Here is an 18808-nt window from a genome sequence, read left to right on the forward strand (position 1 = left end):
TGCTACTGTTACCTCCCCATCTCTCGCTCGCTCGCGCACGCTCGCACGCACGCACGCGCACTCACGGGACGCCCCAGATCTTGCGGAGTGCCCCTCAGACGCAGGACGCTCATAAACGCGGCAGCAAGGGGGGGAGAGTTAGCACGCTTCCCCTCCCCAGATGCTGAAAGAGCGTTTCTTGTTCTGGGGGAAAGCACCGCGCCTACCTAGACGGCTGGGCTGGCCGGCATTTGTGTGTGTAACTCTTTGGGGTCAGTTGTCACCTCAGATGTGGACCCTGGTGTGGCAGCATCCCAGCAGCATCCCAGCTCCTGCCCAGAAAGGAATGGCTGGCACCTTGCGGCTGGTTCTCCGGAACCGCACAAGTCCGCCGAGCTGTTTGCGACGCCTTGATTTTGCACACTTCCCTGTTTCCTATCCCCTGCAATACGCAATTCTTACGTACCTTGCAAAGCGCATACTGTATGTCTCTTGGCACATATTCTTCTTCTGGTTCTCATGGGGAATCATCTGCAGAACCCATCAAGTTGAGGGGCGATTCCAAACTCCGTGAAAGTAATATGTGGACGTGTGTGAACATTAAGGCGCCATCACATCTGCAACCTGGCCCTTTCGTGCCCTCAGGACCTCAAAGAGAAGTCAGAATACCTTTGTGCGACGCCATTCATGCGCAGGAAAACCACAGGCTGCGCCGCGTGCCCGGGGAAGGATCCTGGCAAGTGTGTGCATCAGCATGTGTGCACCGCCTCAAATACACGGAGTGCAGCTTTCATGGTAATTCCACTTGTTTAAATGCTCCGGCTGGCAAATACTTAGACAAATGTGCTGATTTATTCCCCTTGCTTCGAACGACAAGCAACTGGAATCCCCATCCTGTTGCTTATTTTAAAAGGCGAGAAAGAGGTCCGACACCTGCCTCGGGCAACAGCTGAGCCATCTTCATTTTGGCTCTCACCGCTACCGCCCCTCTTTCCTCAGATGCCACGGAGCAGGTTCCACCGGCCACCCTGAGGGCACTCCAACTACATTCGGTTGCCCTTCCCGGCTCGCTTCACTTCCCCCGTTTGGGCCCCTGAGAAGGCCCATTTCGTCTGGATGTCTCAGAATAAAAACGGATTTTAAGACACAACGGCATCGGGAAAGCCTGGGAAACACATTGTCGGAAGGGCTTTCTGTGCTGGAATAGCATTTTCTATGCACCAGGGTAGAATGATTTGAGTCACAGATTAAATAACTGAGCAAAGCTCAGCTTGAATGCAGGTTCCCATTTATGCTTCAGAAATATCCTAAAAATGAGAGTATTAAAAAATCTAACCGTTAGAATCCCAGGATTTATGAGTCAATAAAGCTATAACCCCAGCAATATCCTGAATGCTAGTGCTGCTTATAAATTTTATATCAAAATTGTACCTATCACCCTACCTGGTAGAGAGTAGCTTACTTATGTCTATAATTATCTTTTCAATGATAGTATGTATATTATTTTAATAACATTTTTGCAAAAATTTAGAAAACAGGGTATGATATACACAAGGCTCATTTGATTTAAAAATGGTATTCATTCACGTTTGGGGTCCAGAAGCATCAGTGCTGTTTCTTGTTACCATTACATGCCATCCCATCATCTCTGATTTATGGCAGCCCTGCGAATGGAGGCTTTCCAAAATCCCCCGTCCTTTTTCACTCTTGCACGCTCGAGGCCGTGGCGGCCTTCCAGGAGCCGGTGCATCTCATAGCTGACTTTCCTCTTCTTTTTCTGCTTTTGCCTGTCCTTAGCAGGACCGTCTTCTTCAGGGAACTGGGCCTTCTCTTCTCTCAAAGCGCGACAACTTCAGCTTTGCCATTACTGCTTTCGGGGCAAGTTCAGGCTGGATGTGATCAAGGGCCACTCGTCCATCCCTCTGTCGATCCACGGTATTTGCAAAGCGATGCTGGCGGCTCTGATGCGGCACGGACAGAATGAGAAAGCCTGCAATGCTTGGAATGGGCAGACCAAATGTTCTGCGGATATCTGAGAAGCAGCAGAGTTTCCTGGAGTTCTCCAGCCATCAGCCCAAGATATAATTTCATTATGTCACTGCACTGGCAGAAAATATAGTGGAACACAGCTACCTGATGAATTGGAAGATCGACGCAAACTGGAATACCATTTAGCGTAGCTCGGTTACCTCACAGTCTAGTAATGCAAAGTCCCCAGAGCTCTCTCCTAAGGAGGCACAGGAAGTTTGCAGCAAAAAGCTCGAAATGCATCTGGAATGCTTAGCATGAGCTTGAAGCTCAGCTTGCGCTACTGAATGCACTCACAGAAAAATTCATTAGGGCAGGTCAGTACATAAGGCAGTCTGAACTTGCATCTGCAATGAGAATCCCCGACGTGAATTATCACGAGTGGAGTAAACCCTAGATCCCCTTTCCGCGATCATATGCAACTTTTGGCTTTACTCATTGGGCTCTCCCCAGACTGGTCCGAAGCACCTGAAAGTGCACTGGAATTCTCCTGGTGTCTGGGAAGTGTCACAGGTGGAGCGGTGTCTGTTCAGGTAACTGGAACTTTGTCCAGGACTGGACTGTCAGTACGTAAAATGCCGCGCGAGCTTCCACCCCTCACTCTGTGGGTTTCCAGGAGGGAAAGGTGTAAAGGAAGACAAGGTGGGGTTCAAAACTGTCCCCGCCTTGTTTTCCTTCTCATCATTCAAACCGTATGTTCAGGGTAACATGTAGCCTGGCCCTTAAACCTGAAATGTCCACTTTACTGGTGGACACTAGAAGTAGTGTTGAACGCTGTTCTGAAATGTCGTCGCCCTTCAGAGCAAGGGCCATCCACGCTCCGTGGCTCCCTTCCGAGCAAAACGCCGTGGCCTAACCCCTGGCTGCGCTGGGGGCATCCCCTGCGGGTGCAGCCCAAGAGGCACCAAAGGCAGGTTCTGCCGCACACGCGGATCTTTCTGCAGGGCACTTCTCGGCAAGCAGAAGCTGTCTGCGCGGTGCCGCCTTCCCTCACTGCTGAACTAGGCAAAGCACAGTGCCGAGAAGATCAAAGCAGGGCCTCCCTTCAGCACGCCCAAGTGCACCCTCGGCCAATCTGTTTATTCTGGATTCCTGCGCACAAAGCCGCTGCTCTCTGTCCGCTCGCCCAACCCAACTCATTCTTCATGCTTCAGCCCCCAGTTCCCCTCGGGTGCTTTAGCCTGGGGCCAGGCCCCGAGCCGGGGGCTGGACCGGGCAGCCACGCTGGGGCCTTGCAAGCCTACTGTTTGGCATCGGAAGAGGACAGACGCGAAATGAAACGTGGAAGGCATCCGGCAGCCCATGCGCCACTCCATCCCCGTTCAGGACCCAGCCACGCATCTTCAAGAACGGCTCATGGACAAGATGCTAAATTCTGCTAACAGCCTTTCCTGACGCACCTCTTCGCCTCTTGGACGGGTCAGCTGCTCTTCCACTAACCATTCTACCGGCCACGGTTCAGAACACAAACACCACCGTCTGCTTCTGCCAGTGCCTTCTCGGAGATGCCATCCGTTTCTCCTGCACATTGCACTTGCTTTCTGACTTCCTTTCCCAACTGGCGTCCCATCTTCCACAGCTCCTGGTGTCCACTGAGCATGTTCAGTCCCCCTTGGACCATTATGTTTGGGAATGCCTCCTTTGGGGTGTTTAAAAATAGATTTGTTCGCCGTTAGTAGTGCAGCAGAACCAAAGCTCGTGGAAATGCCGCATTAGCCTTCTTCGGACCCCCTGTGCCACCCCCACCCCAAGTTCCTTCCTCCTCCTAATCCTGCTGAAATCGACAGCCACACATGGTTCCCACTGAAGTGCAAAATAGGTCACTGTGGCAATGTCCCGAATGGGCAAGGAAGAGCTGCAGGCAAGACACGTGCTCCTGGCAGAGGCAGAACCAGAACGTGCTAGAAAGGGCCGGTCAGGGCAGAGCAGAGCAGACCAGAGCAGCATGGCTGCCTGCACGTTCCAACGCTGCTGCACCACCTTGGGACTTCCGCAAGGCCGAAGCACAGACACTCCACTCGGATTCCCTGCCGCCCGGCACTGGTCCCAGTCCTGCAACAGAGGGGCACGGCACTGGCTAGCAGAGGCACCGACGACGGGGGTGGCGAGAGCAGTCCACTAGCTGCCTAAGTTTTAGAAGCACGGGACTTAAATGCTACGACAGAACTAGCGCAGCAGAGGGGGCAGGCGACAGCACAGTCAAAACTGTCCTCAGCCAGTGGTCATCTAAGACAAGCTGGGGGTCTGCCAACTTTTGCCTCTGCCGCAAGGGTGCCCAAGAGAAAGTGCATGGCAGGAATGCCAAGCAGCACCATGTCGGCAACCAAGAGGAAGGCCGCCCCCAAGGGAAGTCGACCGGTGTGCCGAACGGAGGGCTGCTCGGGTGCTGTCGGCGTTCTCGCCGGTCACAGGTCCGCGTGTGGCTAAGACTCCGTGCAGCCTCCCCAGTGCCGACTGGAACCCCCCTCAGGGATAGGACAGGCACCTGGGCTCACCTGGGGAAAATGGCAACCCACACAGGTGTTTGGAAAAGGAAAGGAAAGGTTACTGCCTCCTCCCCACCCCCACGGGAGCAGCGATCCTACTCTGAAAAGTTCTTCTAAGAAATCTACAGGGTTGTTCCATCCCCTCCTAAAAAATCCATGGGTTCAAGATAAAGCAACAGAGTTTGGGGTAACAGAAACATGAGCATGAGCATCGGAATACAATCCGCTGCAAAGCTCTTCCCCGGGAGCCACTGACCGGAAGGGGTTCGGGGCAGGTTCCGCCTGTTTCAAAAAAGCACCGGAAGGTCCAAGTGGACTGCGCTGGCAAGCCCGCAACTCCCGCAACTCCGTTGGAAAGCTTTCCAGTTATTCATCTAAATACCGAGTGGTTATTCATCTAAATACCGAGTAGCAAAAGGCACTCACGGGGCCCTTCCCTGAGGGTTTCTGCATAAAGCCTCTTTAAGCAGCAGATGCATTCACCTCCAAGTCTATTCCACCCTAATAAAAGCTTTTAGTCTCTGTATTTTTAGCAGTTTCTTTCTAATCTGCAAAGGGTTTCCCCCCTAAAGCTATGAATCACGCTGCCAGTTGCTCTGCACCTTTCCAGTGCTCCTCTGAATGAAAGAAAGGAAGGGAAAAAAACTGGAAACAGCTAAAGGTTTTCAAGAATAGCCTCAGGGCCCAAACAGATGTCATGAGCCACTTCCTACAAATTAGAAAAGGAAAGTAGCGCCTACGGTTAATTACCAAGAGAAGGCCACACACATACCAAGCCAGAGGAGCGTCTGAGGCAGGAAAACGAGGGCCTGGCCTTGCGCTTGCCAGGGCAACGCATGTGGCTCTCCTTGCAGCGAGACGCCCGCTGACCAGCCCGGCTGGGCTGAGCTGCTCCTACCTCTAATCGCAGAAGAGTTTGCTCATCCGGCAGACACCTGCTCATGCCATCTCGCCTGCCTTCTCAGTCCTGCCCGGGCCCCTGCTTTACCCTCCCCACCTGGCGTGATTCTGCCAAGCAGCTCGAGGACACTGCTTCGCACGGGCACAGAACAAGGCAAAGGAGGCAACCAAGCCCCAACTTCCCCCATCAGCTCAGTAAAATCGGAGATTCAGTCCTGTTTTAGTTCCCTGGGAGTTTAAATGGTGGGCAAATCCAAAACATGGGACAGGCAGAGTAGACTGACTAGGTGAAACACACAAATTTCCCTCAGATTGCAAACAAATAAGATGATCCTTTCCTCCCCCCCCCCCCGCCCCACCAAAAAAAAGCATGCACGAGGGATTCCATCCAGAGATGGATTGCTCTGCTTTCTTTCCTTGGCTGCTGCTTCTTTGGCTCGCTTCCCCAGGCCTGGAGAAGTCCACTGTCTTCTGACCACACACAGTCTCTCCACAGTTACCTAACCCAGTAGTTAGGCTGCCCAAAGTAAAAATATCTGACAGTGGGATGCATTTTTCTCCTATCACAAAAGCCGTATCTTTGCTGAGGGCAGATATAGGCTGCAGAGAGACCTCCATGTGCCTTCCCGGTGCTCCAAGGCCTTGGTTGCCTCATCGGCAATCCCAGGCATGTGTAGACAGAACAAAGCATCCAGTTCCCAGCATTCCCCAGCTGGCAGCATCGGCTGGGGAACGCCAGGAGTTGGGCGACTTGCTTCTCCTAAGCACACACGGGATGCGCTCCAAGCCCCGTCCCACTGGGGCTACCGGGACTGGCTCGGCCCCCACGTTCCCCACAGACTCCCAGCGCAACCGCTGCAGCGCACGGCACGGCTCGTCTTCCGCCCCGTCGCATCGCCCCGTGCCGTCATGCTGGAATTTTTGTGACCGGCTTGCTTCCAACCGTCTCCTTCTTGTGTGTCACTTGTGGCACACGCCATTGCGTGTGTGACCCTGGTCTTGTGTTCCCTACAAGGGGGCAGAGAGGAAGTGTCCCACGGGCTGAAGCTCTACGCATCAGGGCGCCGACCCAGAGTCCCTTCCCTTCCACCCCCGCCCTTGCCCCCAACCACCCCACTTTGCTCTCTGACTCGCAATGCCACTCCCCTAACCTGAACCCTGGCGCCTTCCCAAGTCTCTTGCCCTGCTGCTTCGGAGACCACTAGCCAAAAGGCCTGTTTCCCGGCCATGATCTCATTCTCTTCAGCGGCCTTCCTCAGCATCACACCCCCACGGACTTCGATGGAGCGCCTGCGTGGGACACTCCCCTGAGGAAGTCCGTCCAGTCTTCACGCAGGCCTGAGGCAACGAGGCCACCCGTGCGGGGCAGCGAGCACGCCCACAACACAATCCCCAGAAGGCCCACAGACGGCGGCACTTGGTCCTTCGTGTCTTCTGGGAGGGTTCCACAATTCCTCTTTCCAACCACCTGTGTGCCTCAGAGCGCGCACTGATAAGGTTGCTTTAAAAAAGCCAGAGTTACAAATTGGACGCTTAAAAAGGATTCGCCTCATGTACAGCGTGAGTTATCAGTCCTTTGCTTGCCCAGTGGTAATCAAGCCCGGTCCGGATCCGTTTCAGAGGATGGACCCAGCCGCCAGACAAAAGGACCTCTATTCCTGTTGCTCGTTACAATAAAACCCAATTCCCTGGGAAGGGCGAGGCGGAGCCGGGCGCGAGTCCTATCGAGTGTCCCTGACTCTCGGCAGAGATACGGGCCTGTTTTCAGACAAGAGAGTCAGTCTTTGGAGAACATAATCGGAGCGGCCACAATGGCTCATGCAGAATTAGCTGCTCCAGTTACCTGATGGGACGGGCTCCCTTTATCAGGATGCTGGGTTTTATTGATTCAAATTGCAGAGAATTTGCAGAGAATACAAAATGCATTATCTTCAAAGAGTAGGAAACAAGGAAAGGGAGGTTGGGTTTCTCTGGTGCACATTAAGTCTGCACATTTCTGCTCATTACTATGGGAAAAACACCCGAGCCATTCGCTGCTGTGTTGCTTGTGTCTCCCAGCTCTCTCCCTCTCGTCTTCGCATTTCTGTCGTGCAGGACCCATGTCGACTGCGGCAGGCCCTCCTGGGCAAAGAGGATGATGGTTGCTTTGCATCGGCCTGTCAGCACAGATTTATTTTATTTTTTATTTTATTTTTTTGGCCGTGCTCTGATTTGCAGGCTGAACACCAATTTCCAGCTACAGCTGCATGGTAACATAACCAACGGAAACCTTTGCTAGAATCTGGCTGGCCACCAGATCTTGCCACTTCTCCAGCTTCAGAGTCACCTGTGTTATTGGGAGTATTGACTGAAGCCGAAAAATTACACCGGCCTACCATTTATGTTTGCAAGTATTTGATATTACTGATAAATACAGCGTTGACTTGTGAATAAACAGGATGAGGATGGAAAAACGAAGCGGGGCATTCCGTATTGCCCACCCAGGGGCTCGTCTCCATTACACCAAGGTTTCCCTTCCGCCATTCTACCTTGGCCTGGGTCAGGATGGACGGTGCCAGTCAGGCTGCACAACCGCACGACCGGGCCTTCCTGCGAGGCCGCTTAATTCATCCCCCCCACACACACACACAGACACACGTGTGGACACTGGGACAGCCTCAGGGAAAGGAGGCCTGCAACGGGGTGAGCACGTGAAGCGGCTACTCAGTCCAAGAAAGGAGCCGCTTACAAGACCGCCGGCAGAGAGTTCGGCTCCATTCCTACGCTGGGCTCTGACTTGAACCGTGTCTTTCACATCCTGGTCCAGCATGAGTTTCTGTCCACAAGAGAAATGTCAATTCATTTTTTTACACTGCAGAAGGCTTTCTCGCAGCTAAAACAGAGCTCCAGGCTAGTTCTACCATTTTATAGCGGCTTGGCAGCGGTGTGCTAATATTCTGTGTTTAACGAGCAGCAGGATTTCTGAAACGGAATGTAAGGAGACTCTGGAGCCCAAAAGGGTGCTATTTTCCCCATTGCAACAGGAGGCCATATAACAAATTACCACTTCCACACGGAAGAACGGCCAACAGATTCTCCTCTATCACGAAACACCGCAAGGCATGCTATGAACACCGACCGGACAACCAGCGGCTGCAGCTACGGTCCAAGCACACCGGAGTCCATCTGCTTCTCCAGCCACTGCACGTCCCGAGAAGCCCACCCCCCACTCCAAGGGTGGCCCCTTTGCACAGGCTCACAGCTTGTGCCGTTTGTGGAAGCCCGGAGACAAGTGGCAGTGAGCCGGCAGCTCCTCGGAAGGCCTGCGGCTCCTGCTTCGCCTCCCTTGGATTACCCTCCCGCCCACATCCTTCGGTCCTATTTGTCCTCCAGTCTGCAGCCAGTCCTCCAAAATATCGGCTAATCTTCTGCAGCACTTTCTAAACAAGTTTCTAATTTTAAAAGATAACGCAGTAAGTTCAGCTTGTGGGGGGCCAAACAGCCCTGATGTTTTACAAGCTGGCAGCTTCTCTGGCGTGCTGTCCCGGAACTCCTCACTCTATCTAAGAGACAGCTTGGACGTATTTACATTTCCATCCTTCCCAAGAAAGCACATTATGTATCCCTGACATCTAAATTAGTGCTGATACTCACTCTGAGCCATGGCCTTTATCTTGCTATGGTTTGCTTGATAGCTAAACTATGCAAAGTAGACTTGCTGGAATCCAAGCAATGACGAAGTTATCAGGCACAAGAGAGGACGAGGCTCAGGAACTCACTGGGAGCCTTTGGAGGCTGGCTGAGATTAAGCAGGGTCCAGGGAGGCCGCAGGAATGCCAGCAATTCAGGGGCTGCGCACATGGGCCACGCAGGGCAACCACCTCCAAGGAGCGCTGAGCTCTTGAGACGAGGTGCTCTACGTGGCGCTCCCTTCCGCAGGCTGGAGCGAGTTTCCTTTATGTTGCCGTATGGCGAACAAGGAGAGACACACAGGACGGATTCCAGGAAGGCCACACCTGGTGATTCACTGGCCAACCGTGGGGCACAGAATGATCCGCATCAGCAGAGGTGTCACAGAGTGAGGGCTTGTGCAACAAGTTCCATCTGGCATCACGGACCTGTGAGCACACAGACATGCATGCATGCATGCGCCAGCAGACGTGGGACTTCCTCCTTCCCAGCAAATCAAGGGGGTGCAGGGTCAGGAGACGGGAAAGGGACTGGCAATGCCCTAACGCCAGCACCTCCAAATCTTCGGAACCGCAGAGCTTCCAGAGGCGGCCAGGATCCGGCCACCGTGTTTGCGTTGTCCTGGCACATGACGCTCACCCGCACTTAAAAGGGAGCTGTTCAACATGCTGCAGGCCCCCTTCCCACATGCCCCTCACAGAATGCCATGTGCTGGCCGCTCCAGCGGAATCGAGCGGCGGTTTAGCACAGCTTCTGCAAAAGGCACTTAGCCTCAAGCTCACGTGCTCCTCCCTACTCTCTTCGGCCGGCACATGCCGCAGGAGGAGTTTGGGAGTGCCCCCTTCCAGTTTTAGACTGCACGGAGGAGTTCCCATTACACCTGAATTTGGGAGGCAGCCAAGGAGACATGAGGTCCTGGGTAAAAACAGGAAAAAGGATGGGAGGAGAAGGGACACTCATTTCCCAAATTTTCCCAAGTATCACTAAGGCACAGGGGAAAAAATTAAAGAATATTTGTGCCCCCACTTTTCTGGGTCTCCAAAATTTTCACTTCAATAGCTTAGGTTAGGTTAAACTCTGGTTACAAAACAAGCTAGGGTCATAAACTACAGTCTGATCCAAGCTTGGCTTATTTTTACTTAACTAGACGTGAAACTAACCGGAGTGCCGGGTAAAACCGGGGTCTTTGCTCCTCTCACACACAGGGGAGGGGGAGGCGGGAGCCACCCCGCAAGCCAGCCTGTGGATCAGCCACCACGTTCCTTTCTCTGAACTGGATAAAGCTCTGGCTGTTTGGTGCATGTCTCGTTCCCCCCGGATAACGGGATACACAAACGGCGAGGAACATTCCATCGGTGAAGGAAGCTAAAGGAAATCCGCCCCTTTCCAGCCCAGGTCTGTGAGGACCAATTCGAGCCAGATAGACGTGTCAACATGCCTTTTCCAAGAGGTAATGACTCTGATAAAATGCACATAGTTCCATACGTAGGAAGAGAGAAAGAACGCGGCCTGTGATTAACAGCCACGGTATGTGATTAACAGCCACGAGCAAAGACATTTCTGGTTCAGACTCCAAGCCACACGGGAAACTGAGAATGGTGCGAAGAATAAACTCCAGCTCTGTCGGGAAGAGGGATGCCACTTCTGTGAAACAGAGGATCCAAGCCACTATTTTTCAGTATTCAGACGCACATGCAAATACTGCTCCACCTCTATTTTTGATAACTGCTAACCGATTGTGCCTGCCTCATCTTTTATTAAGTGCTGCTTAATCATCTGCTGCTGCCGGTTCCTAATCGCGCGAGAATCGCCGGCAGAACAGCGTATTGTGAAGCGGCCTGAATGGAAGCGTGTGGAAGACGGGGCCCAGCGGCCTCGTTAAGGCACAGACCCAAAGCTACCTGCACGGCCACACAGGGCCAGAGAGCTGCCATGGCGCCCGGAGCCGTTCCGGATGCAATTCCTGTCAGGCCCTTTCCCCACAGACAGCCTCAACAGTCCCCAGCCCGACAGATAGGGCAGGGGGCTCGTAAGCAGGGGCAACACCACGCGGGCACGCCCAGGAGCTGGGGCAGGGAGAGTCAGCCCCAACCCTGGCCCTGGGCAGCCTGAAATCAGACACCCACAGTGCAGGCATCTAAAACTGCAGCACAAAAATTGCCGGGAGAAGGCAAAATGGCCACTCAGAAGCGCTCCTTCTGGTCCACACTCCACGGGGAATCCAGGCACTCAAAGAGCGCGCGTAGAAGAAGAGATCCGCACAGCCGTCAACAGCCACGCTAACGATTAAAGTCAGGCACAACCTTTGCAGAGCCATCCCAAAAAGCAGCAGCTCAGAACAAATTTCCAAATTTCCCTTTGGCATCCAGGATCGCTTGCTTCTGAAGCCGCCAGAGCAGCAGCTCAGAACAAATTTCCAAACTATCCATATTTCATAAGCAGGAGGCAGGACTGGATTTTCTGGGAAAAGGAATGGAAAAGACTGCACACATCTGCAACCCATCTCTCCCCGTATGATGGTTGGGGATAATATCCCTTCAGGAGGCAGCTGAAACTTTTTTTGCAAAACCTCCTATCACACACAGAGGCATCTGCCTAATTCACACAAAGCCAGACACCCAAAAGCCCTTGCAGAAACACCGGCTCCCTCACACAGGAAAACCCAAAAGGCTCTGCTCTCTCCTTTGCTCCCGGGAAACGCTCTGCAGTTCACCGAGCCCCCGTGGGCAGGCGCACTGCTGCATCTGGCCGCAGCAGGCACCGCGAGCGGCACGGGGACTCACAGGGGAAGGCCGGCGCACCTGTCACTTCGTTGCGCTGTTTCACTCTGGGGCAGGCCTGGTGCGCAGCGCAAGGCCCCCTCTGGGAGCCCGGGCAGGAGGGGAGGCGGCACAGCGGGGCGGCGAGTCTGGCCCTGCTCCGCGAAGCTCCCCCCGGCAGCCTGGCCGGAAGCCCAGGCCCAAGAGGCGCCCCCGGAGAGAGGCAAGGGAGGAGGCTCAGGCCACAGGGTCCTGGGGCGCTCCACAGAGCCCCTCCCTCCCTCCCGCCTCGGGGCCCCATGAGTGGTGCGCTTGGGGCGCTCCCGGAGGGCTGACCCAGCTCGCCACTGAACCAGGGGCGGCCACGACCACCCGACCCAGCCCTTCCCTCCTCAGAACAGCACGATGCAAGGCCTGCCCAGAAGCCCGGCCCGGTGGCCCACCCGGCGGTGCTGAAGCCCTTCTCCAGCACCGCCGGCCCACCCAAGTCGCCATGCCGGGCATGCAAGGAAACAACCAAGCCCCTTTTCCTAGACTATCTGAGCCACAGGTGAAAGCGAGCTTTCTGCGCGCCCAGGCACACCTGTCTGCAAAGCTCAGCTACATGCTCTGGGAGAAATGCACAGAGGTGCCACCTAAAGATAAGTGTTGGGCAGAGTCATCATTTTCGCAGTGAAGAAGTGAAGGAGCCAAAACCTCATGATTTATTCCAAGCCCTGAAATGTGCACAGCACAGAGTTATAGACATGCATTGCATTCCTATGTACATCTAGTCAGAAAATCAGTGCTACTGAGCCCAGGTAAGAATTTCACGAGCTTTTAATTATGGTACAAGTAAGCATTTCTGTATCGATATCCCAAGAAAACCTTCTTTCAGATCTTCTATCTTTTTATTTTGGGCTAAGGAAGGTGAGTTTTCAGAAATTTACTGATGCCCAGATTGCTTTCTTCTCGCAGAACAAACCGTTATGTCTTTGAACTTGCTTCATGCACATTTATGGTTTGATTCAGTAATTTCTGGGCTTGTTCATCCCCTGATTTGTCCAGGTGGATGCTAAAATGAGACATTTATCTCCCAGAATCAATTTAAATGAATATCATACTCATGTTAAAGGGAACTCATGGGTAAGATTATTTGGAAAATATGCATTCACTTTTGAGCTGGGCTCATCTGAGGCTCCTTTGTTATGAAAAAGCACAAGTGGCTTTTAAGTGCTCAGCCCCTGTTCCTGCATGGCTCTAAGTCTTGCCAAGGACGCAAGGATGCAGGCTGGCAGGAGGGGGAAGGCAGAAGCAAGTGCTGGACCTGGTAGGAACCACTCCTTAAGCCAGAATACTTCATCAGGAATTTGGTTCTTGGATTTCTCCAGCATCTGACTGGCCACACAGTTGAACTCGCCTTCAGTTAATAAATTCTTCACCAAAACCTTGGACAGTTTGCAAGATAAACCTGATGAGATGCTTAGCTATTGCAAGACACCAGCTGCCAGGACACTGGGTCCCCTTTAAAAGCAGGTTTGATAGGCCCCGAGTAGTTTAGGCTGGGAGATACGGCCATATATATGTTGCATGCACAGAAATAATCTCTAAAAATGATTGCCAACTACCTGTAAGTCCCGGAAGGAGGGGGAGATGTGTCAGTCCTGCCACCGGGTCGCTGGGCGGGGGCAAACATTGGCATCTGTGGAGCACACACGCATATCACTGTGGTGGCTTATCACTCAGTTGGCCTCTGAGTGTGTGGCACCCCAAACACATCCAAGCGACACACCAACCTGCTCCGGGAAGAAACTCACATGCAAGCCAGAGGGCCTGCTGACAGCCATGCCCGCAATCCTGGCAGCCTGGTCGTTTGAGCCACCAAAATTGCAGAACTGGCTTCTGGGGAGCTGCAATATCATCAAACTTTCTGCACCTCCTTTCTGCCCTCCCTAGTTTAGGTCTCTGGCTAATGTCAGGGGAAAGTAGAGCAGGAGAAGGAAGGATGGAAGGACAGACAGAGAAGGGGTGCCCTGATCCCCCCACCCCTAACAACCCCCCCAAAGAATGCGCTCTTATAGCGAAAAGTTTCCTCGTCCCCATTTAAGTGAAGCCCAAGTGTGCAGAGAGGTCTGATTAGCGGAAGGGCAGAAGCGCCGGAGGAATTGTGCAGAACCCAGGCTTGTGCAGGAGGGCCCATCCCACATTTCTGCGGCTGACGGGGATCGCTTCCGCCACGCCTCCGGGCTGCAAGGGGCGCCCGGAGGCAGAGCTCCCTCTGCCCGTTTCCGGGCTTCATTTTCCTGGCCTGTTTCTGCTCGGTGGGATGGCAGTGGTGGCGGCAGCGGCCGCAGCCCTCATGCCTGAATTCTTTTCTCATTAGTCAGGTGACCTTTGTGTTGATTTAACTTTCTTTACGGTCTCCCCAGACTGATATTTCCAACACAGGCCCCATTCACGGTTAATCTAAGCCTCTGTTTAACTTGTCAGGGCTTCTCGTAAATCCAGACAGCCTGAGCAGTGTCTCAGCAGCACGGTGCTCTTGTTTAAAGTTACTTCTCTTTGGCACCGAACCCTGCTCTCCAAACAAACTCCATGAATGCACACTCGGTGCACATTCAAATGTTTCCCGCAACTTATCCAGCAGCAAAAGGTCCGTGTCACCGGCATCTGAAGCCTCTTCTCCTGAAGGAACTGCCCCGAGGTGCCGGAATCCTTGCAGGCCTGTGCCGCCGGTCCCAAAGCCGGGCCTTTACTTCCCCGTCTGCCTTTGTCAGCCCGGACAATGCAGCAGCCCCCACGCTGGAAGCAGGGGGAGAGAGCGGCGGAGCGTGGGGCTGCACTTGGAATGCACTGGCCCGGATGCAGCACGCAGCGCCACAGGAGCCGTGGCTCTCCCCGCCTGGTGCCTGGGCCCAGAGCCGGTGAGCGCCGCAACCCCAGAACCACTGCGCCACCGCTGGCCCTCCCCGCCGGCTCAGCAGCGTCGGCCACCCCACACGCCCCCCCCAAGGCCTCGCCCGATCATCTCGCACAGAGCTAGCCCCCTCTTCCTAAGCAGCACCAGTTGGGGCAACGCCAGCCCCCGGATCGGGACCCGGGGTGGGGCGTTATGGCCAAGCCAAGGGCCCCTCCAGTGCAGACGGCCAGCCCCGCCCCGCCAATTCAATCCGAGTCCGGGGAGGGGTCGCCCTTGAAGGCAGGGCCTGCGACCGCGCGGAACCCGGAGGAAGGGGAGCTGCATCTCCTGAGGCCCCCCGGCGAGGGACGGCACCCCAGGCGGGCTTCCCTCCGACCGTCCAAGCAGGCACCCCGCCAACGTGTTGGCGCCACTGCCTTTCTCAGGATTCCAGGTTGGGGCGCAACCTTAAAAAGCGCGGCACAAGAGTGTGATTGTCTCTCGGCTCCGACTGAGGTTGTGGGGGGGGGGGCACTTGCCATTGCTTAATTAGTCTTTGAAAGGTACAGAGGTACCTCAGCTCACGGACGCCTCAGTTCACAACCAAATCGGGTCGCGAACAGAAATTTCTGAAACATTTTGCTTCGGGTTGCGAACTCCGCATCGGGTGGCGATCGTGATTGCGCCTCCTCCCGCAGCGTGCCCACTTCAATTTTTTGTGATTAAAAAAAAGTAGTTGCAGAACGGATTAACCTTATTTACTCTGAACCTTATGGGGAAATTTGACTCGGCTCACGACCAATTTGGGCCACGACCAGAGTCCCGGAACGGATTAAGTCCGTGGGCCAAGGCACCGCTGCCTCCAGCCGGCTCTGCTGGCCGGGGCACCTCCCACCCGGCTTGACCGCCTCTGCTCCAGCGTGGCAGACCTGGGGCTGCTTGCGGCTTGTGTCCCGTCCGGATGTGCGGGAGAGCGGTGTGGGTGTGGGCCTGATCCACCCTGGCCCCCAGCTCTGGGTCCTCAGCACAGCGCCCCCAAGCCTCTGCTCTCCCCAGCCCTTGACTCCCACCCTCTCGCCCAAGCTGGTGCCTTCCAGATGTCTTGGATGCCAACTCCCATCAATCCCAGCCAGCGGTTCTAGCTGGGCTGCCAGTTCTCATTCGGCACTTTCCCTCTCAAGTGAACCAGCTCTCCGAGGATAAAGGAAGGCAGAACGAAACCAACCAACCAAGAGAAGCTGCTGCTCTGTTTTGAAACTCAGTTGCCTACAATTTGGTTACAATTTTGAAAATGCTGACATACAAGTGTCAATGCTCTGGAATCAACATGCAAACCTGCAGACAAACAGAAAAGCCAGCTCTCTTTTGCAACAGATGCACTGTTACCTCACCAGAGTTTAGCGGGCAAACAGCATCTTATTAGCCCTGAGAACTAACCTTTCCATTTCTAGGAGGGAGCGAGGGGGAATAGCTTGACCGAGGTCACCCAGGCGATCCACGAGCAGAGATCTGAACTACAACACACGCCCAAATACTAAATCCTGCCTACTGGAATACAACAGTTCGCTCAGCCAAATGAAACGCACATGGTTCCATCATGTGCTCTCAAACATCTGTTCACAAAAAGCAAAGTCAACCCAAGGATGGGAACGTATTCCTATCCTGCGCATTGAAAATAAGTTGGAGGAGCAAAGGGTTCGTGAAACGCTGACGCAGGACTGCAACCGCTGCTGTAGGACTGCGACTCCCATCATCCCCAGCCAGCACGGTAGCCGGCTGTGCTGGTTCAGGCAGGAGTCGCCTGAGGCCGCAGGCACAGATTCAGGCCAGTGCTTCTGGTCCTGTCCAAAAGGGCCCTGAGCCAGTCTTCATACATCCATTGTTCCATCAGTGGAGCATTTTCAGAAAATGCTAAAAATGGGGCGCAGGTTCCCAAGAAAACAGCACAAACCCTTTCTCCTGGGCCCCCAAAATTTATTGTCATGGAAAGCTATCAGCTCACTACTGCAAGCTACAGCCTGGTATTCTGGGAAGTCGTGTGGGTTTGCCATCCAGTTCAAAGTGCTCTGTTCAGTCTGTCCAAGACCTGGAGATGCCCAGCCTGATGGCCTGGCCTAGGACAAAAACCAGCAGCAGCAGCAACCCAACAGGGCAAAACTCACATTTACAGATCCCACCAATAGGCTCCAGGGCTCTGTACATCCGCTCTGGATTTGTTGCTGTGCCCTCTCCATACCCTTCCACCATGTCCAGGGTCCACTTGAAGAATTCCCAGGTCTTTTCCATGAGCCTGGGAAGGAACAGATAGCTTTTAAGCTAATGTCTCTGTCCTCTACAGCCTGTAATTATGGAAAGTAGTTTGCAAGGTCTAACATTAGAGAAGAACCACAAGATTACAGAGGCGTTGTGGGCTACCGAAGATGAGCCCACCAAAGCTGAGGCCATGCTGCTCAGACCGGCAGAGGAGGCTGCTCAGGGCATCCCAAAGTCATCAGAAAAGCAGTCTGAGTGCATCGGAGTGTAGGCACAGTAAACTGTAGCCTCCCTTCTTCCCCATTTCAACCCAGAGAACATGAAGTCTCTGCTAAATGTCAATGCCCTTGCCTGTTTACTTCTGAATTCCAATGCCAACCAGGAGCAGCTTCCCACACCTGCTGGCACGCTGGCCTGAGTATTATTGCAGCCGTAGCCACTGGGGGGGGGGTGGCAGGTGGAGAAGAACAGCCAAGTCTAGACTGAGCCACCCCATCAGTTTAAACATCCCAGCCTTCAGCCTGTTGACGCGGAAGCAAGTTCCATTACTCTCGGCTTAAACGTCTTCCAAGCGAGAGTGTGAAGGGAGAGTTGTCACCCCCCATGGCTCTCCTCTGTTGAGTCACACTGAATTACCAGCGGAGAAGGGAGAAAGGAATCTTAATTTCTGTGGTTCTTGGGAGAGGAGGAGCCGTGCCTGCCATCTAAAGTTTCTGCAGGAATGAATTTTCGGCCTTTGGGGAGCACCACGTAAAAGACGTCATTTATCATCGTGGCTGCTGGGGAGAGGCCCGACTGCTGACGCTCATCTCCTGAACGAGCAACATTCTTGAGCAGATACTTAGAGCAGCTCCTAATAACAAACATTACCTTTACAAGCAAATTAATTGCCTGTTGCTCGTGTGCAGTTTAGAGCAAACAAAGGGCATAAAACAGGCTGACGGCTCTTGCCAGGAGCCTGGGGCTGCTTCCATAATTTAAAATGCCATTTTGTTTGTTTGAATAATGTGCAAAGTTATTCATGCACGATACATAGCAAGAGCACACGATTTTAATCAAATGTCACATGGGGTTTCAATGAAGTTACAGATGCAGAAAATAGAACAATTTAAAGACAGCCCGAGCCATATATAGCACATGCTTCAAACCATCGAGTCACCTCCAAAACAATACTTTGCATCAGAGCAGTTTAAGAACAGTCGCCGCACCACAAAACACAGCGCCAGCTGTGGCGAATTGGCACGAGAGGCCGGGAGCAAACACGGCGAGGGCTGGAGGCAGCTCCCCTTGCCTGGCGGCCCGAGGGCACGAGCTAAAGTGCCCAGAGAAAGGAGCGAGAGCGTGGCCGTGCTGCTGCGAAATGCCCTCAGCGCAGGCGCTCCGCTTCATCCCGTCGCCTTGGCAGGAACAGCCCGTGAAGTGCACTCTGGACGCGCCGCACCGTCCTCCTCGATCGCCAGCCATCTGGCTGGGAGGGGTGGGTGTCGCAGTCCAAAACGCCCGAAGCAGCCACGCAGGGAAGTTGGCAGGATGCGGAGGAGGGCCGTGCCCCAACCGCGGCGGCCTCGCAGGGTCCCCGAGGGCAGCCCTGGCCCCTTCCCCAGTTGAGGGGCATCCCCGTGCGCAGGGGCCTGGGGCTCCCAACCTGAAGCCACTGGAGCGAAATACACGCCGCCACGCTCTTGCACTTGCCCACAGCGCTGACTGGGGACGTGTGGATGTGGCTCAGTCCATTCCTGCGTCTTCCACAAGTCACCCAGCAACTTTTACTCCAGTGTCTTCCTGTTGGCTGACTCGGCTTTATTTGGCAGTGCAAAAGGGTATTCGAGCTCTCTTCCTGTTTGTAAATGCACATT

At 54.0% G+C, this 18808-nt stretch overlaps 1 protein-coding gene across 3 annotated transcripts in view; it reads right to left on the reverse strand.

The window, feature by feature from the left end:
- FGFRL1 (fibroblast growth factor receptor like 1) overlaps nucleotides 1-18808 on the reverse strand; it is a 125803-nt gene that overhangs the window by 74535 nt on the left and 32460 nt on the right. Inside the window, exon 1 of one of the 3 annotated variants that reach the window (XM_044448168.1) lies at nucleotides 9027-9478. The exons of the other annotated variants lie outside the window; for them this stretch is intronic. Coding sequence (XP_044304103.1) covers nucleotides 9027-9036 — 10 coding nt within the window. The 5' untranslated portion in view covers nucleotides 9037-9478. Of the gene's footprint in view, nucleotides 1-9026; nucleotides 9479-18808 lie in introns of those variants that run through there. 3 annotated transcript variants of the gene reach the window in all.

Source organism: Varanus komodoensis, unplaced genomic scaffold, assembly GCF_004798865.1.
Source record: "Varanus komodoensis strain SLA01 unplaced genomic scaffold, ASM479886v1 scaffold54, whole genome shotgun sequence".
Taxonomy (NCBI): Eukaryota; Metazoa; Chordata; class Lepidosauria; order Squamata; family Varanidae; genus Varanus; species Varanus komodoensis.